This window comes from Dicentrarchus labrax, unplaced genomic scaffold (genome assembly GCF_905237075.1).
Source record: "Dicentrarchus labrax unplaced genomic scaffold, dlabrax2021, whole genome shotgun sequence".
Taxonomy (NCBI): domain Eukaryota; kingdom Metazoa; phylum Chordata; class Actinopteri; family Moronidae; genus Dicentrarchus; species Dicentrarchus labrax.
Genome location: NW_026136712.1, coordinates 23773685 through 23801487, shown reverse-complemented (window position 1 = coordinate 23801487; position 27803 = coordinate 23773685). Strand labels below are relative to the sequence as shown.

Sequence of the window (27803 nt, the reverse complement as noted above, 5' to 3'; positions counted from 1 at the left end):
AAAAGGTTCTGTATAAATAAAGTTGAGAATAAAGAGTTAAGAATATTACAGAATATGATTACGTTCTGTTCCTCAGACTCACCTCCACAGCAGTAGTGTGTGTGAGTCGCTCGGACCTGCTGCAGCAGACGCTCCATGGCCTCGATGTGGCCTCGCCTCCGGGGCTCCCGTCCGTCGCTCTCCCTCCAGTCTGAGCAGACAGAGGACAAACACTGAGAGACTATCTCAAGGAGAACCTTTGGTCAGGTATGTTGGTGTTAGCATGTTAGCATCTGTCTGATTAGCAGCAACATTTGGGAAAATAGAGCGAAAAAACACTTAAATCCATTTTAATCCACAAGGACGTCACTCCTGAAGTCTTTTACACCTCGATACCGCGGTCGACTGATAGTTCCTCTCACAGATCTGTATCGCGATTTAATGTTTGTATTCCGAAACATCACAGTTACAAAGGAAAGACTGATGTGATAAATTAGTAGCTATCCCTGCTTGGTTAATGTTAGCTGATGGACAGTTAACAATGTTACATTTGTAACATCTACTCTACGTTCATAACTCAAAAGAATTAGAAGAATGAGAGTAGCTGCAGGGTTGAGGAGGAGGAGGAGGGTTCTATCTCAGTGTTATCTAACAGTCTGTGTGACTGTCGGGGGGCGAGAGGGGTCTGTGAGCGGACTGGCCGGCTGGAGAGGAGCCCCTCCTGGCTGGCTTGCTGGCTCCCCCCACTGGTTCTTCTGGAGCTCCGAAAAGTCAATAAATCAATATCAATATTTGTAAAACTGCAGATATTCACAGTCTACACAGTTGGTTTCTGGATCCAAATATTCTCAGAAGTGTCTGAATCATCTGCCTCGCAGTCTGTCACTGGCCAGTCAGAGGAGACCCAATGCATTATGGGTTGGTTGAGTATCACGCCGTATATACTCAGACTGTACAGCTGAAACACTACAGACTCAATCTGAAGTCATTCTTACTATGAAAAATTGTTTTATTGTCACATTGGCTGAAACGGGCTTCAGTAGATACGGGATGGTTAAAAAATGTCGTCCTTCAATTGGATGAAAACAGCAGCATGAGGTTGAATTAAATTAAAAAAGGTCCTGCCTTCTTTTTTTGGTCCAATTTAGACTCTGAGACTCACTGATGGGTTTCAAACATCTTCAGAGGTGTAGCTGTTTTCACTGTCTGTTCTCTTTTTAAATCAGACGCCCACAAACATTCTGTCCTCTGCTTCTGACATATGTACACACACACACACACACACACACACACACACACACACACACTCACACAAACAGCTCAAGGCTTCAGTGGATAAAGGGAGTCGTGACGGAGAGATGAGACCGATGTTCTCAAGCTGACGACCTCCGAACAGAAGAGAGAACGTTCACATGATTCACGCTGACTCACTGTTTACTACCGAAGGAACGACTCTAACTTAACTCATTACACTAATTAGCACCAGCAGGCGGCTGAAGTGTAATGTAATGGTAGAAATACCGTCATTAAAAATACTCTGTAAGTCAGAATCAGTGTTTCTGTCCAACAGAGACAGGAAGTCTCGGGTATTTTCATCCTGCACTCGGGGGCATATACAAACACTTTTTCTCTTCTGACGATGCCGGAGCGGAGTGTTTCTGAGGGTCGTTACAGACAATCTATGGCCTCACTGAGTACTGTACAAAGACCTACCTACATTAGCTTAGCTTTATAACTGTATTCAGTGATTTTGGTGAAACTGGATCAGATTTTATGGAGAAAATATTTCCTGGTTTTCCCTCTGACGTCCTCCAGCTGCTCAGCTTCATCTCTCTGTGATTTACAGAGTTTCTGATGGACAGATAGCTTTAGCTTGAGAAATAAGAATGATAATAAAGAGGAACATTTTGACGTATAGGTGGCGCTAGAAGGAGATCAGAATTATTAGGATTCATCTGCTGACCATTAATAAATGAAACTGTGTGAAGTTCACAGTAGTATATTGATTGATTGATTGATTGATTGATTGATTAGTCCACACGGAGCCCAGAGAGACGTCCTCAGATATTCAGAGATGTTCTGCTTACAGTGACACAAAGAGAGAGAACTTACTGGAGGGAGCTGCAGAGGGAGGCAGGGAGGAGGCGGGAGGACCCCAGCCCTTCATGTTGTAAGCCGACACTCGAACGTAGTAGAGCCGACCCTGAAACATACAAACCCGTCTGTTAACATACAGAGTGTACACTGTAAACTGTCCACTGTAAACTGTCCATTGTACATTGTAAACTGTCCACTGTACACTGTAAACTTTCCACTGTAAACTGCAAACTGTCCTCTGTCCACTGTACACTGTAAACTGCAAACTGTCCACTGTACACTGTAAACTGTAAACTTTCCACTGCAAACTGTACACTGTCCACCAACACCAGTGCTGGACCCGGCTGACGCTCTGGAGTCTGAATGAGATCAGATCCCTGCAGCAGGTTCATGGTGGAAGGACTGAAACCAGAAGAGCGAAGGCTGTTTGGTTCTGACTGTCCACATACTTTTGGCCACATTAACTTTTTCAGATGTGGAAAACGTCACATTATTGCTTCATGTGAAAGTGACGGTTTGTTATTCAGATTCAGGTTCAGACTGGACTGGTTCTCATTGTTTTATGTGTCTGTGATCAGTTTGTGTCTCTGTGTTGGTTTAGTGTATATCTGCAGCTGTTCTGTGTCTCTGTGTGGTGCTTTTATATCTTTCTTTGATCGTTTTGCGTCTCTTTGCGTTCGTTTTGTAAATCAGCGCTGTTCACGCTAACATTCTGACCTGAGATTCGGACTCAGACTGAGCTCCATGTATCGGCTCGGCTCATTAAACGCCCACAGTGTGTCTCGTCCTTTCCATTCAGGCAGCAGGTTCTTTTCTAAATGTTTTCAGGGCTGTTGTGGATGAATCTGAATGCTGGCCGTTGCTCTAAATGGCAAACAGCAGATGCAGCACAGTGAGTGTATTTATGTGGCAGACAGTGATTCACAGACTGCATAATGAACGGCAGCTTCCACTAAACTCCACACTCTTCAAATGTCACTGATGCCACTCAGCAAACACACAACAGCAAAGTTAGCGGGGATCTGGAAAGACAAGATTACACCAAAACATGTCTGAATCCAACATGTCAGTGCTTTGAGTGGCTGTTTGTTAGAAAGCAGCTGTCAGCACACATTTGCCTCACAGGGATGTATCTCCTCTCCTGTAATTAACACGTTGTTTGGTTGATCCGTACAGAAACACAGCGTGAGTCTGGTGCTGGAGGTATTTCTCTGCTTTTGAGGAAAACGTAAAGGGAAGGAAGGCTGAACGCTCCTTCAGAGAGTGGCGGCGGAAGCACACAGTGATTATATGTTAGCAGAGGAGAGTGCAGGAGTGATGCTGCTGTTACCGTGGTGAGGTTGCTGATGATGCACTTGAGGGCCTGCAGATTATCCAACACCATCTCTCCAGCAAGCAGTGAGAAATCCTTCAGGCAGCTCCACTCCACTGCGCACACAAACACAGAGGTTAAAGTACCCACATCCACAGTTAACACTTATCTTTTCATTACAAATCAATAGTTCCTTCTGAGAACAGGAAATTAACCTTCTCACGGCTCAGCTCGCACCCTTGAGGTGTCTTTAATTGTCTATTCCTGTCTATTTCTATCTCATTCTCTCTGTTCAATGTACAAGCAATACATCTGATGCATTCTTGCGATTTACTGTCAGAAGTTGAAGTGTTTATGAGGAGGTTTTATCATCCTATGGAACTCGCATGACCTTGAAAGTTAACTTGCTTCACGTTAGGTGGGAACAATAAGACAGCCCCAGTCTCTCAGGGAGTTCCCCAGGGTTCAGTGCTTGGCAGTGGCGTGCACAGACTTTTTGAAGGGCAGGGGCGGCTCCCAAGAGGGCAGTTTAGCACGCGTTTTGGCTCCCAAGAGGGCACTTTAACACACCTTTTGGCTCCCAAGAGGACACTTGAGGGAAGTTAGCACACCTTTTGGCTCCCAAGAGGGCACTTTAGCACGCGTTTTTCAACAATTGGGCCACGAGGGGGGGCGACCGCGTGCATGACACTGGTGCTTTGACCCCTTCTCTTCATCCTCTACCACACCATTTCTACTATTATGTATTATTATGCAGACGAAACCCAGCTCTATATCTCCGCCGAATCCATCGCTGCTGCCACTCACTCCACCGTCACAAACTAACATCCTCAAACTTAACTGACAATTCTGAAATCAAATCTATGAGATCAAACCTTTTCTTCAAGATAAACGCAGCAACAGCCACTTTAAGAGCCGTTGGTCTTAAACACGAGCTGCTGTGTGTGTATTTGTACCTCTGTATTTGGTCACAACTGTCGAGTTGAGACACTGCGGCTCCTGGAAGGTGACGGTCAGCGTTGTGCTACTGCTCACGCTCAGACGAACCATAGATGGGGCCTCCGGGGCACCTGAGCAGGGGCACAGACAGGCGTCAACAAGCACAACAGACAAACTGAAAGAAAAATACAAGAATGAATATACATAACTGAAGTAACAACTGCATTTCTTTGGGACCAGAGTGTATATTGATTATTGAAGATTTGTTGATTGATTGAGCCCCTGATGTCTTCTTTCCTCAGCTTTTTGTTTTTCATCTCTCCAGCTACAGCGAGACCTCTGCAGGTACATTTTCCTGTTTTTCTTCTCTTCTTTATTCCAAATTAAACTCTGAAATGCGTCTGAAAATGTCAAACACATTACTTCCTGGGCAGTCAGAGAGTAGTTATCAGCTGGATCACTGCTGGTTTTTATCATTTGGTGATGCAGCAGCAAATCTCAGGTTATTACTTTAAATGACTTCAGCTTCAAATAAGAAATCTTTCAGTGTCTTTCTGCCTGGAGGAGCCTCTGAATGGAAAAAGAAGTCTTCCTCACACCCGTGAACAGATTATGAGACAACAGGCCGCTGGGAACAGACATGTAAAAGACCCTCCCACCCCTTCTACATAGGAGCAAGACGCCCAGACCGGATGAGACTCTTTACAGCCATTTTCCGTCTTTGTAGCTATTGTTGACTCTTTGTAGTTGACATTTAATACTCTTGACCTTTCCTGTTATATGATATGTATTCAATATGGTTTATCAGTATGTTATTTGAAAACACAGATACAGTTTAAACTATCTGGTGAAGACTGTTCGACAAAAGGTGAAAGTTTACATAATTATTACAGATATAATATTACAGAATACCTTAATACCACATTAAAGTCAATATATGCAAACAGGTCCTGTATAAGTCTCAATAGAAATATTATGCTGAGCTGGAAATGACAAACACAGTACTCTGAAATTAAAACGATGTTATGGAGTCGAACGTAGCGTAATAAGTAATAATGTGAGAAGCTTTCAGGCAGCAGGATGCACAGAGTCCCTCGTGCTACAGGACTCATCTCATGTTTCCTTCATAAAGAATCACAATCATCTCTCATTTCATTACTGTTTCTTATGTAGAGGAAATTGAGTTCATCAGTTTTATGATGGTATCAAACTCAAATCAATGTCCAGTTAATCAAATCTGATCAGCACAGAATCTGAAGTCAGTCTGCAACCTCTCTCTCATTATCAGGACCCTGTTGTATCTGAAGGAATTGTTATTGTACTACTCTAAGCAGGTTGACCAGATCCAGCTGATATTTGGTCAAAAGACCCTTACAACATTGATGTTGATATGACTTTTCTTTGAATACTGTTTCCATGGCGACATGGCGAATAATGAGGTTACATTTTACATTTATTGCATTTCTGGGGGGCTAAACAGGCTCCCAAACTCATGAAACTCAGATGTTACAAAACTTTACAGAGGATATTGGTCTTGCAGTGTAGCAAAATGGCTCCAAATTGCAATGAATCACTCAGATAAGAAAATTAGTAGACACATGTATCATGCCTCTTGGAGCCACATCCTAAACCCAACAGGAAGTCAGTTTTTGCCATTTCCAGGCTTTGCATTTTAACTCCTCCTCCTAGGGAATGGATCGGATTGACTTCAGATTTAGTCAGTGTGGTCTAAAGATGTTATAAAAGTTATCAAAAGCCTGAGGTTATGTCTATCAGCATGTCAGTGGCGTGACAGTGATTTCAATATCGATAACTGAATTTTCAAAATGGAACATGAAGTTGTAACTTTGTGGAATTCAAGTGGAATTTTGTTGCTCAAAAGGTTTCTCCTTGATTCACTGCGGCTTGAATTGGTTCTTATTAATAAAGCCTCTGCCAAATGAAAAGAAGTAAACAAATATAAATGTAACTTCCACAAGGTTACATATTTGATGTTCCGACTTTTTATCACACCCATGGGTGTGTAAATGGGTGCTGACTCACGTGCGTGCTGGAAGCCGGTCTTCATGCGTTTGTACAGCTTGCTCCTCCACTCCCAGGCTCTCAGCTGTTTGTCCTTATGGCAGGCCTCCAGAGAGAGGCCTTCTCTCTGCGCCTGAGCCGCCATGTCCGCCGCCCGCTGCTCAGCCTCCACCACCAGAGAGCTCAGGTGGGCCTCCCGACTCTCCACACTCACAACTACAACGGAGAGAGAGAGAGAGAGTACTGCACTGAGACCTGGAGCCTTACAACATGGACATTACCAATATTTCATACAAACCTGATGGATTAAACAGCTCTGCCTCTTCCTACCATATACCCATTTTTAGTGTGTTTAGTGGTTCCCAACCAGTAGTGGTCGCCATAGCTTAATTTCTTGATTTTAAGGGGAGTAAAAAAACTACAATTTTACAAATTTACACAGTAGGCCTATATCTACTAAATAATAATTATATTATTATCATTGATCAGAGTGTACACTGACAGAGCTTCAGTCTCTGATCAACAGCCTCGTCCTGCATCAGAAACCAAAGAGGTGATAGAACAATGAGAAGAAAACAGTGAATCTGTCAGAATATTAAGTCAGTTAAAAATACATAAAAGTATCATGAAAACTCATCTCTGATCAATATTCACAGAAAATTACCTGCTCAAAATTCATCAAAATCCCTGGTTTTACACAAACTTCCTGAAGTTATTATGTTCACTGGTTCATTGTACAGTTTATCAGCTAAATTGAGATTGCCGTCTTTGAGCTGATACCATGTGTTACACAGATTTGGTGTGACCACACTGAGCTTCACAACGACTCTGCACAAACCTGTGGGGGACCTAATGGAGACTACGGACTGTAATCATACAGTGTCTGATGTTGACCAGTGTTTCCACAGTAACAATCAGTGACACTTGCTGACAGTGAACAGCAGTGTATCATCAGCATAATGGAAGATAAACTGTATGTGTGTTATTTATAACGTTGCTGAGTGGTGTGACGGCCCTAGGGGTGGCCTTATTCTGTTCCTCTCATGTGACCATGTATGTACAAATAAAAAGCAAAGGTCCCAGAATTGACCCTTGTGAAACCCCCTAAGAAAATCCAAGATGGCGACGGCCAGAGCAGACCACAGTGAGCCTCATAACGACTCTTCAGAAACCTACGAGGGACGTCACTGAGACTATGAACTGTTTTAGTTATACAGTTTGTGGTTTTATCCCAGACAGGATCGGAGCATTGAGCGTTCTCCACCTGTAAACATGGTGAAGTGAAACAGGAAAGATGTTCTTTTCTTGTTTTTTAGACTTTTCAACTCACGACATGGACAAGGAGCATACACACTGGGGTTGAGCTGATTACTCGGCTGAAACTAGTACCCGCTATAGATAAAGTACTTTTTATAAGTACTAAACGAGTAAAATGTGCCAATATACGTACTTGTAATAACAGATATAGTTCTATTCATCATTCTCCATCAAAAACGTTGAAAATTTTCTTATAAACATAGCAACTTCTGATCAACCAATATTAACTTCAGGCTTAAATTGAACAACTTCGGGCGCCCGGTTAGCTCAGTCGGTAGAGCTGGCGACCCATGTACGGAGTTGCTGCAGCGGCCCGGGTTTGAATCCGACCTGCGGCCCTTTGCCCCTCCTGAGTACGGATACAAATACAGATAATTTAGTTGGTTGAAGAGATACAGACGATGGTGTACTCGCTCATCCCTAATACACACCGCTACAGACGCCATGTTTGTTTACATTCTTGTTCCCTAGCTCCTCCTTCCTGACGACATCGCACAGGTCATAAAAGACAGCGAGCTGCGATTGGTCGGGAGGGAAATATTGTGCAGTCTGAACCTGAATTAAGACGTACTTTTTGCACACAATCAAATACAAACTGTTGTGTGTCTGTGAGGTCTTAAACATAAAGCAGCAGAGATCCAGCACTCAACAAACACAGCTGCCAACAGGACTACGTGTCCTCCCGTCATACTCCCGCTGGTCCTCAATGCGGTTCGTGGAGGAGTCGACGCTGCAGGTTCAGCTCTGTCAAGGCCAGCGAGGGCTGAGCCTCGTTTCACAGTAGACAAAAGGAGACGCTGCAGCGTCCACGTGAGAGAGCCGGGAAAGAACAAACCGAGGTCAGAAAGATGGAAAGAAAACCATAAAAGGACCAACACAGACTGGATAGAGTGAGACTGGAGAGAGTGAGACTAGATAGAGTGAGACTGGACAGAGTGAGACTGGAGAGAGGGTAACCATGAGAGAGACTGAGGACGGAGGGAAGGAGAGAGGAAACATTCTATTATATTATTATATTATTATATTATATCTTCCTTACGTACGTTTACATCCATTAAATTATAAAAGCTGAAAATGTTAATAATAATCGACAACTCTTCCACTCGACCGCATTTCAGCTTTAAACTGTGTTACTGTGTTAGTGTGTGTTACTGTGTGTGTTACTGTGTGTTACTGTGTGTTAGTGTGTGTGTTACTGTGTGTTAGTGTGTGTTACTGTGTGTGTTAGTGTGTGTTACTGTGTGTGTTACTGTGTGTTAGTGTGTGTTACTGTGTGTTAGTGTGTTACTATGTGTTACTGTGTGTTAGTGTGTGTTACTGTGTGTTAGTGTGTGTTACTGTGTATTAGTGTGTTACTATGTGTTACTGTGTGTTAGTGTGTTTTACTGTGTGTTACTGTGTGTGTTACTGTGTATTAGTGTGTTACTATGTGTTACTGTGTGTTAGTGTGTGTTACTGTGTGTTACTGTGTGTGTTATGTGTGTGTTACTGTGGGTTACTGTATGTGTTACTGTGTGTTAGTGTGTGTTACTGTGTATTAGTGTGTTACTATATGTTACTGTGTGTTAGTGTGTGTTACTGTGTGTTACAGTGTGTGTTAGTGTGTGTTACTGTGTGTTACTGTGTGTTAGTGTGTGTGTTGGCTGTGTGTTACTGTGTGTTAGTGTGTGTTACTGTGTGTTAGTGTGTGTTACTGTGTGTTACTGTGTGTTAGTGTGTGTTACTGTGTGTTACTGTGTGTTAGTGTGTGTTACTGTGTAAGTGTGTGTTACTGTGTGTTACTGTGTTACTGTGTGTTAGTGTGTGTGTTAGTGTGTGTTACTGTGTGTTAGTGTGTGTGTTGGCTGTGTGTTAGTGTGTGTTACTGTATTACTGTGTTACTGTGTGTTAGTGTGTGTGTTGGCTGTGTGTTACTGTGTGTTAGTGTGTGTTACTGTATTACTGTGTTACTGTGTGTTACTGTGTGTTACTGTGTGTTAATGTGTGTTACTGTGTGTTAGTGTGTGTTAGTGTGTGTTATAGTGTCTCTGAGCTCCCCTCTGTTGGCTGTGTGTTAGTGTGTGTTACTGTGTGTTAGTGTGTGTGTTGGCTGTGTGCTACTGTGTGTTAGTGTGTGTGTTGGCTGTGTGTTACTGTGTGTTAGTGTGTGTGTTGGCTGTGTGTTACTGTGTGTTAGTGTGTGTGTTGGCTGTGTGTTACTGTGTGTTAGTGTGTGTGTTGGCTGTGTGTTACTGTGTGTTAGTGTGTGTGTTGGCTGTGTGTTACTGTGTGTTACTGTGTGTTAGTGTGTGTGTTGGCTGTGTGTTACTGTGTGTTAGTGTGTGTGTTGGCTGTGTGTTACTGTGTGTTAGTGTGTGTGTTGGCTGTGTGTTACTGTATGTTAGTGTGTGTGTTGGCTGTGTGTTACTGTGTGTTAGTGTGTGTGTTGGCTGTGTGTTACTGTGTGTTAGTGTGTGTGTTGGCTGTGTGTTACTGTGTGTTAGTGTGTGTGTTGGCTGTGTGTTACTGTGTGTTAGTGTGTGTGTTGGCTGTGTGTTACTGTACGGGCCCCTGGGGCCCCTGATGGGGGTTTGGTTGTTCCTCAGACGATGTCGTCCTCTGTCACTGCAGCCTGATCGTGCAATGGGCTTCCCTAGCTTTAAACATTATATTCTATCTCTGACAACAGATCCTCCTCAATGTTAAACAGCTGCAGTGATCCTGTAACAGCAGCATCAGTTTCTTCTTCTACTCTACTTTTTAAACTTTATTTATGTTCTCTGGCACGAACAGACGTCCACGTGTTTACTCTGAGTTATATGAGGGCGGGGCTTCAGTTGTAATGGAGATTTTCACACACACACACACACACACACACACACACACACACACACACACACTGCTGTCAGGCTGACTGATTTGCTTGGCACTTGAGGAATGACATAAACAGAGAGCAGCAGGCCCCAAGAGGGAAAACAGCAGCAATGTTTACTCTGTGTTTGTTTACAAGGATGGGATTGTACCGCCGCCCAGAGTCCGGGGCCGCCGTGTGGAGAGCTCTCGCCGCTGCGGCCCCGCAGCACAATAAATCACTTAGCTGTAATTGCCCCGGCGTTACACGCATCATTGGAACAGTTAAACCATTAAACGACAAACCTTGTTAAAGCTGGTCGGGGGGGAGGCACGCAGGAGGCCCCCACTCGCTGTAAAGTGGCCACTGTTTTAAACCCCCCCCCCAAACACACACACACACACACACACACACACACACACACACACACACACACACACACATACACACACACTCACAGACACACACACACACAGGGCCAGACAGTGGGGGTGTCAGCAGTAAGGTAAGAACCACCTGTCTTTGGAGGGTTTATGGAGGACAACCAGGGGACTGATGGAGGGGGTGTGTGTGTGTGTGTGAGTCTGTGTGTGTGTCTGTGTCTGTGTCTGTGTGTGAGTCTGTGAGTGTGTGTGTGTGTGTGTGTGTGTGTGTGTGTGTGTGTGTGTGTGGGGGGGGGGGGTAGAGGAGACCCAGAGACAAACACAGCCTCTGTGTAGTTTGTGTGACTTCCTGCTCGCTCTGTGCAGCTCGCCGTGGACGGACGCTCCTGGAGCGGCGTCCTGCTGGAGTCACAACCGCCACCGAGAGCGGCTGCGATCGGCTCCAGCGGACGGACAGCCGCTCTCGGTGGGTTCGAGCAGTGAGCGTCTTTCCTTAAACTAAACTCTCTCCGACCCGACAAGTCCACAAACTGTAGGAGCTAAGCAGCCCTGAGCAGCTGCTGTCAGACTCTCAGAGTCCACTCGAGCTTTTACAGTCACTAGAAGCACATTCACACTGTTTGTAGCGAAGCTAAGCTAGACAGCAATAATTACTGTAATCTCACAGATAATGACTTTTATTACACTTCTATAACTTTTAACATTCACATTAAAATAATAACAATCCAATAATAACAGCACTCTGCTGTAAATGTAAGTCTGATTATTGTATTATAGCAGAGTTCACCTGGATTTATAGATCATTGTTTACACTGTAAATATCTTTCAACATTAAACAGATTTTATGTTAAATTAAAGCTAAAAATTGTATTTTAATAATTTTGTTTTTGGCTGCTACAGTTTATATTACTTTATATTTTAATAATATAATATATTTTATTAACTAAAGAAGACCCCTCCTGGAGGAGTTCTTGTGTGGTACTCACAGTGCGGACTCTCCTTGCCGCCGGCCTTCAGCAGCAGTTTGGCGATGGGCGTGTTGTTGGTCATGATGGCGATGTCCAGCGGCGTCAGGCCCTGGCTGTTGGGGGTGTTCAGGTCCAGCTCCTCCACTGAGAACTGGTACAGGAGGATCTGCACCGTGTCCAGGTCCTGCTGCTCCACCGCCTCGAAGATACAGTCGCTGCCCTGCATGGTCTGGAGGAGAAAACAGGCGCTCGCGTTTACTGATGATACAAACGCCTCTTTAGCCGGAAGACCGGGACATGGGAGGACGTCATACGGAGGGTCAGTGTCTGCAGGTTGCAACAGGTTCAGTTTAACACCTATTTTACTTCCATGAAGGAAATCTGATATTGGTTCCATACCAGGGTTTCCTGCAGCACTTTGCAGTTAGCAACACACGCCTGCCGCCTTAACTACGTCGTCAAAAAAAAGAAAAAGTAGGCCGAGCGATATCTGCCGTGTTACTCTCTCCTGTTTCCTCCCTTTCGTTCCGAACCGTGACCAAAGCCAGTCTCCCTTCTCCGCAGAACGCATTAAAAAATAATGAAAAACGTTTTTATAATCTTTAAATATGTGATATGCGTCCCAACAGCAGCATCTGGTGGTTGTCCTCGCGCTATCTATCGTCGTTCTTTATCCGGGTAAAAAGAAAACGTTTCTGGGTGAAGACGTTCATCTGGCATTTGGATAGCCTGTCGCATCGAGGTCAGATAGTTATTCTAAATTATCTAAATTCTATAAATACTTAAATAACATTTAAACTGTTCGCTCGAAGTATCTGAAATTATTATGATGGGCGTAATGTTTTCTTATCAAGGCTAGCTGCGTTTACACGTGGTTAAAAGATAAAAGAGACAGTTAGTTAGTTACCAGCTAACTATTGATGTAGCTAACTAGCTGCTTGGTGGTTAGCTAGCGTGTTGCTAACATTAGCTAACTTAATATAGTGACTATATATATATATATATATCTCTTTTATCTTTTAGCCATCTTCAAATTGTGGTTGTCTTTTCAATACAGATTAGCCTAGCATAGCATATCTAAGTACAGGAAAGGAGAAAGCCCCAAGTTTTGCCCGACTGTGATTGGAGCACAGAGCAAAAAGGGGCGGGGCTTAGGAAGAATTATTCAGCCGTCTATAGATCTCAGGAGCAGCTACTCCTTTTGTTTTCCCTCTCTTCCTCCCACTCTCATACCTCCTCCTCCTCCTCGTCTGCCTCTCTTTCATGTCTGCTGGTCTGTAAATGTCAGCACACACACACACACACACACACACACAGTAACACACACACACACACACACACACACACACACAGTAACACACACACACACACAGTACACACACACACACACACACACACACACACACACACACACACACACACACACACTGTGACCTGTAACACTCGTCAGCCACCAAATGTTTCTCAGGAAGGACGTGATGATGACAGCAGACAGACGTGGTGATGAAGAGCTCCAAATGCTCTCCATTGACACCGTCCATCAGCGGCTGAGTGTCTTCGAGCGAGGCACTCAGCGCTCCTCTCTGCTGGAGATCGTTCAAACACAGACTGAAGACGACAGAGAGAAATCTGCTCGAGGCGGCAGCTCGGAGATCGAATCAGAGCCGTGACAAACGAGGGGACGGAGAGTTCAGGCTCACCGTTAACACAATTAGTGAAACACTTAACGAGATGTTTATTGATCGCTGTGTCTGAGACGGGCAGCCTGACAGGGTTTCCCCTCGACGGCTGCAGCAGATATCAGTGTTTCTGTGTCTGTGAGTCATAGACGACTGACAGCAGCCTCTTATATGTTCAACACCGTTCATGTTCAGTCATTTTAGTTTCTTTTGATTCTGTGACAGTGAACCAAAGACTCTTCTTCTCAGTTCATCACCGAGTCCAAGTGGACGTCTGGCCAAATTTGCAGAAATTCCCTGGAGGAGTTCCTGAGAACGACAGGAACAACCTGTGACACTGATGGTTACCTGCAGCTGGAGGTGTCAGGAATCATCACTGTGACGGATGTTGACGAAGGTCATAATTATTGTTGGTTGGTTGATGTGCTCTCTTCTGATTGGTCAGATCTCTGGTTTTACTTTAATATATGTTGTGCACAAGCTGTGTGGTTAGAGATAACGCTGGTAATCAACATTTTACTCAACTAACGGGGTTCTGTTTTAATAATCGTTGGCTTTAATAGAAGAGCTGCAACTCACAGCTTCAACCGGCAGGACTGAACTTAGTGAACACTTACTGAGCGTCAAACTAACTGTCACAATGGCAGATAACAACCTGAACATCAGCCCTCAGCCTCAGAGGAGCAGAGTAACGAGGGCTAATAACCAAGGTTCAATGGATCAATAACATTAGCGGCTGTAAGTTCAGTTTGTTTTATGTTGTTTTAGTGTGAATGTTCTTGCTGAACTTTGTGTTAGCTTGTTGCTAAGTGTCGACTGTCTCAGGCTGCAGGATTCTGGACTCGTGTTGTAACAGGACAGTCAGAGAAACTGTGAGAACGTTAAACTTAATTTGAAGCCAAATAAAAAACGACAGCAGCAGGTTGGATGTTTTCTCATGTTTCTGCAGCACTGTATTTTATTTTTATTATCATTTGTGTTCATTTGACCTGTATTTAAGCAGATACGACAACTGAGAACTGACTCTCATTTACAAAGACGCCCAGAGGCAGCGACAGGAGGAGAGTATGTGCAGCACTCAGTGGGAGATTTAGTTAACAGAAATAACGTGCAGGTTTTTTCCCACCGATCAATCGATTTGTTGAAGAGCCGGTTTCAGTCAACGCGGACTTTCTCAGGTTGAAGGTTTATTGAAGCTTGCGGTTCTGTTACGGTTCAGCGCGGACTCACCGAGGCTTTGCGGAGGCGGTCCGTCTTTCCGAAGAAGTAGGCATCTTCGAAGGAGGAGGTGCTTCCTCGCAGCTTTTCCGACAGGTTCCGGTAGAGGCGCTTGGCGGCGCTGGGGGAGGCTGGCCCGCCGGGGCACTTCCTGGTCTGGGACAACTGCAGGTTCTGCATCTGCTGGGTCATGACACCCGGGAGGCGTCTGCTGGGACGGTGGGAGAGAGAAAACGTTTTTATTAGCCTTTATACAAATGATTTCATTTATTAGCGTTATCAAATAACAACAGAGGTAGGGAGAAAAGGAAGAGAGGGAGTCGGGAAAATATGTGTCTGTTAGCATAGCTCTGATCAACCAAACTCCATTCAGAAAAGAAGCATTTTAAAAGTTGTTTGCTCGTCGTCTTGCAGTCTGAAATCAGACTTTTTATAAATCATGATGTCGTTATTTCAGCTTCATTTACAGAGACGCTCGCGGTGAGCTGGGATTTTAAAACTGAACTATGGAGGATGCAGACTTTTACTTTCTGTGTGGAAATCTGATGTTTTCATCAAAGATGACGAAGAAAGGCATTAAAACGTGAGCTAAGCTAAAACAGGAGACTCATGTAGCCACTGATATCGAAGGTCAGTGTGAAGCTGAACTGAAAAGTTTCCAGTAAAATACCAAAATACCAACGGGTCATTTTCACGTCATGTAGCTAAGAGTCTTGTGATAATTGATAATAAAAACACAATTCGTTCAGGGGCAAGTAAAAATATACTTTGGGCAAATAGATTTGCATTCATTAACGTTGCACCCTGGGTAATGGATGTCTACGAGACCACACCAGAAGAAAGGATGGATGAACATTACACCTCTCTCAGGTATTACAACATCGACGACTGAATCAAAAAGGGGTCAGAGACAGAAAATCAACAACCATCGTCTCGCTGTCGCCTCAAGCTCTCCACTGTCAGAAAAGATTGCTTCAGTTTTTCATCTGGCTCCTAAATGACCTCCTGTCGACCCCCCGGCCCTCGCTCATTCTCTGCATCACGCTTGGACAAATTCAACATGTCACCGACATGTTGAGACGTCAAAAACAGCTTCTGTGGTGGTTTGGATGAAGGGAGGCGAACTGACATTGTTTCTGAGGATAACTGATATCATCACATATATTGTTTCTGACTGTAAAGCATTTCATCTACAATCTGTAACATTTCCTCATTAAACCGTGTATAAACTGAAGGAATCCTAACCGGGAGAAGCTGACTGGTGAAGACAACAACTTCCTCTTTTCTCATTGTTAGGATTGATTTCTAATATCAGCTTTATATAATTCCATTAAATGCTTCACTAATGTGCCACAATAAAATGTTTGTGAGTTCAAATATTAATATTTGTGATTGTGATTCTATCATCAGATATTTTACTCTTTGTGGCAAATAAAAGCACTTCAGTTGTTATTTTTATTCAACTCTTTATCTTAATTCCTGGTGAAACAGCTCTTGATATGAAAAACCAACAGTGTTCTGCGGCTGCTGCAGGCGTCGGATGAAGGTTTCAGCTGATTGTTGTGCTCTCAGCCCAGCAGGACTTCACTGAGTCAACGCACTGCTGAAGGTTATTGAGTGTGAGCTGGTAACGCCCCATATTCAATGTCCATACAGATTAATGTAAACACACAGCAGACCGCGGTTGATAAATCATCCATAAAAACTGAGAAAGAAGAAAAAGTGGAAGAAGGTCGGTGGATTCAAAAATAATAAAACAGAAAAGAAAGATTTTAAGGTTTCTGGTCATTTGCAGGATTCAACAGGTTGTCAGTCACACTGTATCTGTAATTATATCTGACATACTGCGCGTTTAAAACAGAGGGAGAAACATCTTTTCCTGTGATTTTTTGACCACTTACATTATACTGTATCTGACGGCAGCGTGTGAGCCTGTGCTCATAATGTCTGAAGACACCAGATCTCAACCTGTTAGACACCCTGAAGATAAATTCTGTGGTGCACAGACACGTATTTAATCAACAATCAATCAAAAAGTAGAGTCATCCAAACCCATTTAATGTGCAAACCCCAGCTGCTACCTGCCTACTGATGCTACAATGGGCTCAGCTAATAATCCACAGATGGAGTCAGTGAGAGTTCCCAGTGGAGAAAGTTGTTTTAATTCCTACATTTTCCTGAAGTTCTCCAGAATGCAGGATTTACGGAAACTGAGGGAGAGCGCAGTGACTGTGGTTTGTTTTTTGGCTGGATTCTGTTGTTACCGCAGTTTTTACATTGTTTTTTCTTAAAGACAGAACAAGACTGAACTTAGAAAATGTGTCACAAGATAAAAGATTAAAAACACTTTCAGTCAGAACTCAATTTTGACCAAAACTGCAGTATGAACCGTCTATCCTGGACGAGCCCCCATTTGTTACATCCGTCCCTGGGGCGGCTCCACCAAAGATCCAAAATAACCACAGAAAGACACCTTTAAACACAACATGGGATTCATTAATGTAAAGAAACAGGCTGAGAGTCAGTTTAGTGATCAGCACAGCTGGAGAGAAACAGCTGTAACATAAACAATGTAAAGCTCGTATAAACCTTACAACTTCAGTCAAACAGAACCGACGCATCAACACACAGACTGACTGAAACAGACTGAAACAGCTGAACACACAGCTTGTTAAACATAATTGGTTTCAGCCTACGAATTGATCCAAATATCAATCTTTCAACCCCCCATATATCTGCAGATGTTCATTGATGAGAACGAGAGACTTTAAATTATTAAAAAGGAACAAATTGCTTTATAATTGTTCAGTCAGTAAACACACAGGAGATATCCGGAACTGTTAGTGAATCCTAAAATATTCATAAAGTTATTAATGGAGAACAACAACCAGCTGATGAGACCTTATTGTTCAACCCTGTAACAACACTTAAATTAAAATGACCTGAATGCTAAAACCTTTACTGATGGGTTAATTATCACCTCTCAGGTTTAATAACACAAAACTGATTAATTCATTCAATATATCTGTTTACAGTAATGTAACAGCAGTGTGTAACAGCAGTGTGTAAAATCAGTGTGTAACATCAGTGTGTAACAGCAGTGTGTAACAGCAGTGTGTAACATCAGTGTGTAAAATCAGTGTGTAACATCAGTGTGTAACATCAGTGTGTAACATCAGTGTGTAACAGCAGTGTGTAACATCAGTATGTAACAGCAGTGTGTAACAGCAGTGTGTAACATCAGTGTGTAACAGCAGTGTGTAAAATCAGTGTGTAACAGCAGTATGTAACAGCAGTGTGTAACAGCAGTGTGTAACAGCAGTGTGTAACATCAGTATGTAAAATCAGTGTGTAACATCAGTGTGTAACAGCAGTGTGTAACAGCAGTGTGTAACATCAGTGTGTAACAGCAGTGTGTAACATCAGTATGTAACAGCAGTGTGTAACAGCAGTGTGTAACATCAGTGTGTAACAGCAGTGTGTAAAATCAGTGTGTAACAGCAGTATGTAACAGCAGTGTGTAACAGCAGTGTGTAACAGCAGTGTGTAAAATCAGTGTGTAACATCAGTGTGTAACAGCAGTGTGTAACATCAGTATGTAACAGCAGCGTGTCTGTGTGTATTTTCTATGACTGTGTGTGTTAATGACTCTTTTGTTTTCTCAGGCCTTGAACAAAAAACAATGTTTTATTCAGGTGTTTTTGCTCTGTGCTGTAACTGCTGCAGTCGGCTCCACTGCAGCTCAGCAAGAGACCTCGTCTGTAACATTAAGACTGTAACTGCAGAGGATCCTGGCTCCACTCCTCTTATACCGTGTGTGTGTGTGTGTGTGTGTGTGTGTGTGTGTGGTGTGTGTGAGTGTGTGTGTGTGTGTGTGTGTGTGTGAGTGTGTGAGTGTGTGTGTGTGTAGTGTGTGTGTGTGTGTGTGTGTGTGTGTGAACATTAACCCTAAACAGGAAATAATCAAAATGTATTCAAATCACTGATTTTACACAAACTTCATAAAATGAAAAATCCATTAAGTATTTCTGACTGAGTCAGTTTACTATACGATAGAAAAGGGTCGGGACCAAATGTGGATTAATCCGCCACTGAAAATAGTCCCCGACAAATGCATTTCATTACACAGCTGTTGTGAATATGTGTGTGTGCGTGTGTGTGTGGGTGTGTGTGTGTGTGTGTGTGTGTGTGTGTTACAGTGTGTGTGTGTGTGTTACAGTGTGTGTGTAGTTCAGGTCAACAGTTTAACCACCTTTTATAAAAAAAATCAGAGCTTGAGGTTCATATTAAACTGCAGGTAACCATGGCAACAGCACTGTGTGTGTGTAAAGCCAGTTCAGACCGAAAACTCACAACCAGACGACACCGCTTGATAACGCTGAACCGGCCCGGCTCGGATCGACTCAATCTCGCTGACGGCGTCTCTTCCAACCGGCTCGTAGCGAAGACGGCTGGTGTGGATGGAGATTTATGTGAGGAACAATGTCTGTGAGACGCAAACCTTTACATTTACTCCCACTGACGGCTCCAAATTCTCGTTTTTTAAGACGCCAACAAATTATACCCGGCTAAAAAAACAACCTTAAAGCCGGCAGCTCGTACGGATAGTCGTTGCTATGGTTACGCCGTGTCTTCTAGTCACACTGATGTGAACTGGCAGACCGGCAGGTTGCAACTCAGCTAATCACAAATCTTTGGTCTGAACTGGGCTTTAGCTGTTAACCGACGGGTTACTCAACTAAAACTATTTTTTTCTAAACCATCTCAACTACGGGTTAAACCATCTCAACTACGGGTTAAACCATCTCAACTACGGGTTAAACCATCTCAACTACGGGTTAAACCGACTCAACTACGGGTTAAACTGACCACAAACAGACTTTAAGATAATCAGCTGATCCATTATTCCTCTGGTTCTGTCTTTCAGCTTTTGTGGTTGGCTCCAAACACTACAATACCCATGAGCCTCAGCTGCTGTTGCTATGGCGAAGAAGCCAGTCGGAGATGTGAAACAGAGCTGAAGCTTCATTGAAGAATATGTGAAGAAAACAGAATCACCAAAAGTACAGCAGTTTTAAAGTCTACATGCTCAGTGATTGGTTGTTTGTCACTGAAATGCACCCTGGGAGATGTAGTGCTTTAGACTTACAGCTGAAATTGAAGACTTTCGACGTTATCATCCATTATTTTCCTATCGTGTGTCCTCACCTGTCCAGGCTGAGTGAGGATCGGGGGATTCCCGTGTGACACAGGGGCTTCAGGTCTCTGATCAGAGCATCTCCTGCCGGCCTCTGGTTCCACCTCTGGGCCAACCGAGAGATCTTACTGTCCGACCTGACACACACACACACACACACACACACACACACACACACACACACACACACACACACACACAGAAGAAGAAAAGAGGGGTGGATGAGAACCTGAGGACAATAAATCCACAGCTGGACAAATCCACAAAGACGGATAAGAGAGAAAGTCCTCGGTGTTTCCAGAACGAGAGGAGAGGACGTCCAGGAAGTTCTCACACCTTCACGAGTCCACGAGTCCAAACACAGAAGCTCCTTCAGTCTCCGCCGTGTCAGACTGTCACCATAGCGACAACAAACGCTGCCGTTAAAGAGTCAAACGTCTTCTGCAATTTATTTTACTTTTCCGAGCGAAGATGCGACTTTACGCCGGACTGCAGCAAAGGCGAGCAGACGAGGCTCCCATAGATCCCAGTGCACCCAAACTGGTCGACAATCCTGCACCAGAACCCAAACACAGAACTATTCTGCTTCACCGAGACCCCACGAGACACCTGTCGGATCAAAAGTGCGCCGCGAAACTTCCCGCAAAGCTGCCGAAGTCGAGTAAAAAGAACTTCTGTAGATTTAAAGCGTGGATAATACTCACTAAAGACTGTGAGGATCTGGTTCAGCAGCAGATCTATCCCAGCCTGTGAGTCTCCTCCGCTGGGTTAAACCTCTCTGTCTGACGCCTCCGGGCTGCCTCTGGCTCTCTGGAGCTCTGGAGCATCTCCAGAGGGGGAGCAGAGACTCCGGCAGGCAGCCCCCAGATGTTATGCTCGGTCCTGGGTACGCGTGTGCGAGAGAGAGAGTCCCTTACTGCGGAGCTCCGGCTCCGGCTGACTGTACGCTGACTGAACACCTGTTCCCCGAACGCATCGCGACACATCGAGAGAGAGAGAGAGAGAGAGAGGGAGAGAGAGAGGGAGAGAGGAGAGAGAGAGAGAGAGAGGGAGAGAGAGAGGGAGAGAGAGAGAGAGAGAGAGAGAGAGGGAGGATGGGAGAGAGAGAGAGAGAGAGAGAGAGGAATAATGAGATAGGGATGTTTGAGGAGATAGCAAAGAGCTGGATGTGTGTGGGGGGTAGATGGTGTGTCCAGTGATATGAGAGGCACACACACACACACACACACACACACACACTCAGTGTAAATGGATGGAGGAGGGGCGGCAGCTTCAGGCTTTGAGAACAAAAAGGGCGAGCGAGGGGAGGTGACAGTGCGAGGAGGTGAGAGACGCAAGAACAGGAGATTAAATTTACAGACGCCGGGGAGAAAACTGCAGCAAAATCAACGAAATAAGCAAATAAATAAATAAATAAAATTCAGATTTTGGAGGCGAATGTAATAAAACTGAGGATATGAGAGTAACGCTGTGCAGCAGTTTGTGCTGAATAATCCTCCCTGAAGGTTTGAGTCACTGCTTCCTGCTCCACAGATTACGTAATAATCAATTATATTTATTAGTTTCATTTATTAGTTTTCGTTGTGATTGACTCGTCATTTGGTTAAAAGAATGAAATGTTTCTATCAGCCAGCTGTGCCTATAAACCGGGTTCATTCAAGCATCTGATATTAATATTAATATATAGTATTGGTGTTATACTGATATTACATAGCTAATATACACTATTAATTTACTTTTTTCACATCAAAATACATTTTGCAAATCTATCTATTGCAGATATTTACTGTTTATTTAATAAATTAAACTGTTAAACTCAAATTATGTAAAATTAAAAGTGACATTAACAGTAAAAAATATTAGTTGTGTAATTTTAATGTGTTAGTTAACTGACAGATATATTGTATAATGATGGAAGTTGAATAAATGTTGTTTATCAGTGTATAAGCATTGGTAAACTGTCCAAATACAGTTGTTATCAGTGTAAACAGCAATAATTACTGTAATTTCACAGATAATGACTTTTATTACAGTTCTATAACTTTTAACATTCACATTAAAATAATAACAATCCAATAATAACAGCGCTCTGCTGTAAATGTAAGTCTGATTATTGTATTATAGCAGAGTTCACCTGGATTTATAGATCAGTTTTACACTGTAAATATCTTTAATTAAACATAAAAAAGACAAAAGATTACACACAGTAAAAACTGTATTTTAATTATAGAGAATTACTGTAATTTTCTTTAATTTACTGTGTTTTTTTGGTGCCCAGCTGACAGAATATTACTGTTGGGTTTTTTTTGCAATTTACACAAATCCATGGTATAACATAAAAAACTAGTGCTGTCAAACGATTAAAATATTTAATCGCGATTAATCGCATTAATGTCATAGTTAACTCGCAATTAATCGCACATTTTTATCTATTCTAAATGTCCCTTGATTTCTTTTTGTCCCATTATTTTTTCTCATTTTAATGCTCTTATCAACATGGAAAAGTGGATCGGCTTGCTTTGTGCAGATGTTGTTTGTATTGAAAAATCATCCATTGTCGCCTGGCTTTGACGAGGGGGCGGAGAATTCGCATCAGCTGTGTGCTCGGCCATCAAGTGGTATTTCAGACTGGACGTGCTGCGATGATAGCTCAGTTCACAACAACAAAACACACAGATCACTTTGGTCTTGTCAATGGAACCATTTGGCAACTTTTTAAAAGTAAACTTCCCATTCAGAATATTATTGGCATCCATTTCGGTGTCTCGCGCTCGCCATCCACTCAAAACGTAACGTCTACTACTCTTAAACAAGTGTGTGCGGCGTGCCTGTTGTTTTGTTTCCGGTCTAGCTAGATCCGGTGTGGTGTTGTAGTTTTTCTAACGTTACTAGTTGTTGCAACAGCATGTGAAAAAAACTACAAAGTTAAACAAACGTTAATCTTGCGATAAAAAAATTGACGCCGTTAATAACGCGTTTAACTGACAGCACAAAAAATAAAATAAATAAATCAATATTTACAGATATTTATTCATTGTTTTATTATATTAATATTCCCAACCTTCTTTTTTATTAAGTGAACTGACTGTATGTATATATATGTTCCAATGATCAATGATCAATGAACCCAAACCGTTCAGTTTTCCTGATATATTGATACATTCTCTGTCTGTATTCTGTATTTTTATCATTTCAACAATCAGACTTAATATTCTTCTTTCTGACAGATTCACTGTTTATTGATCTATCAGCTGTCTGCTTTCTGATGCAGGACGAGGCTGTTGATCAGAGACTGAAGCTCTGTACACTGTGATCAATAATAATAATAATATACACTGATAAATAATAATAATAATAATAATGTTCAGTGCTTCAAAGTTTAGATCCTTCAGTGGTTAAATTGGTATTTTTTCTTATTGTGATAATTTAATCCGTAAACTGTTAAAGTTAAAAGGTTATAAAAGTCAATAAACCATTATAATTGAATAAAGTACTGAAATTGAGTCATAAATAAAAAAATTATAAATTTGACCTGTTTTTTTTTTATCAAATTCAATCAAATTTTATTAAAAAAAACCATAATGCATAAGAAAACATGAACAAAATAGTTCTAGACATACGTTTTTTTATTTAGTTTTCTTCACAGAAAGAAAACTCGGAGAGTTTGGCCAGCTGTGTCTATTTTTTCAGTTTTCTTACTTAGCTGTTAGCCTAGCTGCCGTATCTGCTGTTAGTGGGAACTGTCTCACTCAGTTGATTCAACCACTTTGATGCAGATCCAAACTACAGAAGTGTTTCAGCTGTCAGTTAACCAACATTATTAATGAGAAACAATTAATGAATTTCAGGAATTTGATGGAGCTCCTCCCACTTTTTAAACATAAATAAAAATGACAAAAAAAAAACTCTGCCGTCTGTCTGAGAACCTGTAAATAGACCTCAGGAGGACCACAGAGTCTAAACTCGTTCCACTGCACACTCAAGCACTGTGTACCAGAAGAGTCAAACCACTACAGAGACGCTACAGACACTCACAGTCTATCACAGCAAACACTGTCTGACAATGGATCCACAAACAACCTTCATATACAGCAGGACCTTCACCAGATCAGACCTGATCAACAAGGTCCCAGCAAACAATCCCGGACATAATCCAGGAAATAAGACGAAGAGAAGGGTTTGTTTTGACGAAGTTGAGACTTTAAGGTCGACCCCAGACATCTGCCATCTGGAGGCCCACCTGGACCAGGCTCAGGAGAGCAACCACCGTCAGCAGAGTGAGCTGACGAGCGTGGTGGAGCACAGGATGAGCCTTGAGCCTGAAAGGAAGAAGTTCTGCTTCAAGATCCACAATTTAAAGTGGCAAATCAACAGACTCAAGGGTCTGCTGGAGCTCAGGGAAAGGGAGTTCGCAGTCGAGGTCAAAAACGGCTGCGAGACTCTCAAATCCTACAAGCAGCAGATCTTCCAACTGAATGTTGACCTTAAATCCCGCTCGGAGCAGGTGGACAGCCTGCAGCTGGAGAAGGAGAAGGCTGCTGCCAGACTGAAGCAGGACCACCAGAAACTGGACGGCAACTGAAGGACCAGTTGGACCAGGTGGAGGGTCTGTCTCAGAGACTGACTGAGGCCCTGAACAAGCTGCTCCACAAAGAGGACACAAAAGGACCTCTGCATCAACACCAGGAGAGGTTTGGTCTCCCACAACAAGTGGGTGAAAAGTGGCCAGAAGACCCTGGAGAGGCAGAGACGCAGACTGGAGAAGGAGAGGAAAATTAAGGATATGAAAGAGAAGGAGAGTCTGTCCGCAAGGCTCAGTGAGACTGAGAAGGAGCTCACGAGGACCAGAGCCTATTTTATGGAAACCCACAAAGCGTGGCAGCAACAGTTCAGAGCTCTGCAGGACAGACAGCTCGAGGACCTGGACCAGCAAAACCAGAGCTGGGACCAGAGACTCAAGCAGCTCGAGGACCAGAACAAGATCCTGACACAGCAGGTTCACAGCAGTGAGGACCAGAACAAGATCCTGACACAGCAGGTTCACAGCAGTGAGGACCAGAACAAGATCCTGACACAGCAGGTTCACAGCAGTGAGGACCAGAACAAGATCCTGACTGAGAAAGTTCAGAGTCGGAAGGAAGAAGTCCAACAGCAGCAGGAGGAGACTAAAGTCCTTGTGGATAAAGACCTGCAGAAGAAGAGCAGGAGAGGCTTCGACATCTTCGGCAAGACTGGACGGAGAGATGGAGAGAAAAACAAGAAGGATAAAGCCACAAAAAAGAAGGAGAAGGAGGAGAAAAAAAAAGAAAAGAAAGCCAAGGAGGAAAAGCTCAAGAAAGAAAAAGAAAAGAAGAAAAATGAAAAGGAGGAGAAGAAAAGAGAAAAAGAGGAGAAGAATAAAGAAAAGGAGAAGGAACCCAACAAGAAGAAAGGTTTCATGTGCTGGCTGCTAAAGAAAAGCAACAGTGACAGTGAGGTGGAGGAGGCTGCTGAAAAACAGTAGCTCCTCCTTCCTCCCCCTTTCACCTCTCCAACTCCCTCCATTCCTTCTTAAACCCTCTCTCCTTAAACCCTCCTTACACCCTCTCTCCTTCCCCCCTCCTTACACCCTCTCTCCTTCCCCCATCCTTACACCCTCTCTCCTTCCCCCCTCCTTACTCCCTCTCTCCTTACCCCCTCCTTACACCCTCTCTCCTTCCCCCTCCTTACACCCTCTCTCCTTCCCCCACCTTACTCCCTCTCTCCTTACCCCCTCCCTTACACCCTCTGTCCTTAAACCCTCCTTACACCCTCTCTCCTTCCCCCTCCTTACCCCCTCTTTCCTTACCCCCTTTCTCTCTTTCCACCTCTCTTCCCCCTTTTCTTTTTCGTGTCTTCTGTGTCTGCGTGGGTTTTCTCCTGGGTCTCAGGTTTCCTCCCACAACAACAACAACACCAAAAAATACAGCAAACAAAAACATGAAGACATAAAGAATTTTGCAATGAAAAAAACAAAATACAAATTGAACCTATTTCTGCAGTCTGAATAAAGACCTCCAGTATAAATACGACTGTAAGACATTACGGTGGCTGTAAAGTGCTGCTGTCTGTCATCAGATATTGATTTTTAAATCTATAACCTCTAATATTTCCTAATTAATCAGTGTATAAACTCTAGAGTTATGTTCTATATGGAGTTGATTCAATCAATAATCTATAATCAATAATCAGTGTATAAACTCTAGAGCTATGTTCTAAATGTAGTTGATTCAATCAATAATCTATAATCAATAATCAGTGTATAAACTCTAGAGCTATGTTCTATGTGGAGTTGATTCAATCAATAATCTATAATCAATAAACAGTGGGTCTGTGTCTGACATAAGCTCAAGAGATTTCCAGGTTTTGTTCTCCGACATAAAATCGTAAAAATGTGAATGTTGAGGATTTTACATATTTATAAAGTCGGTTGCTAACCAGCGAGGCAATAACCATGGCAACAGCTAAACGTGGAGATGCAACAGCAGGTAGCTCTTTGCTCTTTGCTAAAACATCACTGATGTCTGAAGATTCTGACCCTGGCTGCAGGTTCAGACTCTGCGACCAGAAGGCTAGCTCCGTCAAACCTGTTCAACCTGTTATCAGCTTTGTTGCTGAATTACATATCAACTAAGACAGAAACGACCTGCAGTCATCGGAGAAGAAAGCGCAGGGTTTGGATTATAGATATTGAGAACGATCAACCAGACCGACCGTACGGGACCATCCCGTCAACAGTGGAGAGGAAGAGAGCCAGATAGGATAGCTTGGACTTCAGGCTGCTCCTGGTTAATGTCCAGTTTTGGACGAACCAGGACTCAGGCTGCTCAAACAACAAGAAATCCGAGACTGTTGTGCCCACATCTTTACAGAGACCGGCTCCATTAACAACCCGGATCCTCGACAGGCGGACGGTGTTCCTGTCCGACAGAGTGCAGGACTACTGGACTGCCTCATTGCTGCTGTTTACATTCAGCCAGATTCAAATACAAGAGATACAAGATACAATTCAAAAGATGCAGATTTATTTCCTGTATATATGAATATAAATAACTATATATTGACTGATTGATTTCATTTTTTATGTTATTCTATGAATTTAATGATCTTTTTCAAATTGTTCTGGTGCAAACTTTACAACTTGTAGGATTTTTCATTTTCATTATTTTTAACTTAATTAAGTTGAAAGTTGAAGTTGAAAGTTTATTGGTAGTGACGTCACGCGACTGTGGTGGTTTGTTTATAGGCAAACATTTGCTTTTCACTTCTGGCGATCACCTTCAAAAACCATGAAAGTTAATTTGTGAAGATTATCATAAACCTTTGTTTGGCACAGAGTTTATTTTCTGTGATAATCCAAACTCCAATGGAACTTGTCAAAGGGCGTGCTGCGGCCGCATCGCATGCCGTCGTAACACGTACGGACCACGACATGAAAATCACACGTAAATCAGCTCAAAATCACCACGCAGCGCTTACTTCCTGTTGCCAGTATGTGGCGCGATCACTATGTCTGAATATTGTCATGTAGAAGTGTTCAGGGCGGGACTCTTGATCTGATAAATTCCCTAGGAGGAGTTCGTTCAAATACAACGCGAAAACTTTGCCGAAAGTGAAAATCAAAATCAAAATGGCCGACTTCCTGTGGGGTTTCGGGTATGGGCCCAAGAGGCTTTTTTGTACGTCTCAGCATGTTACACGTGCCTACCGAGGTTCGTACGTATCGGTGAAACGTGGCGCCGGGGCTGCTTTTTTTTAATCCTGTAGGGGGCGCTACACACACGACAAACACGATTTTTGGTATGTGAGCTTCAGGCACTACTCTACACGTGCCCTGTGAATTT

At 43.1% G+C, this 27803-nt stretch overlaps 1 protein-coding gene across 10 annotated transcripts in view; it reads right to left on the bottom strand.

The window, feature by feature from the left end:
- The window catches only part of ankfn1 (ankyrin repeat and fibronectin type III domain containing 1), an 84344-nt gene that overhangs the window by 21418 nt on the left and 35123 nt on the right, over positions 1-27803 (bottom strand). For 3 of the 10 annotated variants that reach the window (XM_051418213.1, XM_051418211.1, XM_051418216.1), the window contains 8 exons: positions 19953-20078; positions 14757-14955; positions 11866-12076; positions 6371-6565; positions 4345-4458; positions 3407-3504; positions 2092-2182; positions 83-190 (listed from right to left, as the gene is read on the bottom strand). In XM_051418213.1, coding sequence (XP_051274173.1) covers positions 83-190; positions 2092-2182; positions 3407-3504; positions 4345-4458; positions 6371-6565; positions 11866-12076; positions 14757-14955; positions 19953-20078 — 1142 coding nt within the window. Of the gene's footprint in view, positions 1-82; positions 191-2091; positions 2183-3406; positions 3505-4344; positions 4459-6370; positions 6566-11865; positions 12077-14756; positions 14956-19893; positions 20079-20277; positions 20623-20645; positions 20966-27803 lie in introns of those variants that run through there. The other 7 variants (XM_051418220.1, XM_051418221.1, XM_051418212.1 and 4 more) reach the window with 7 other exon arrangements.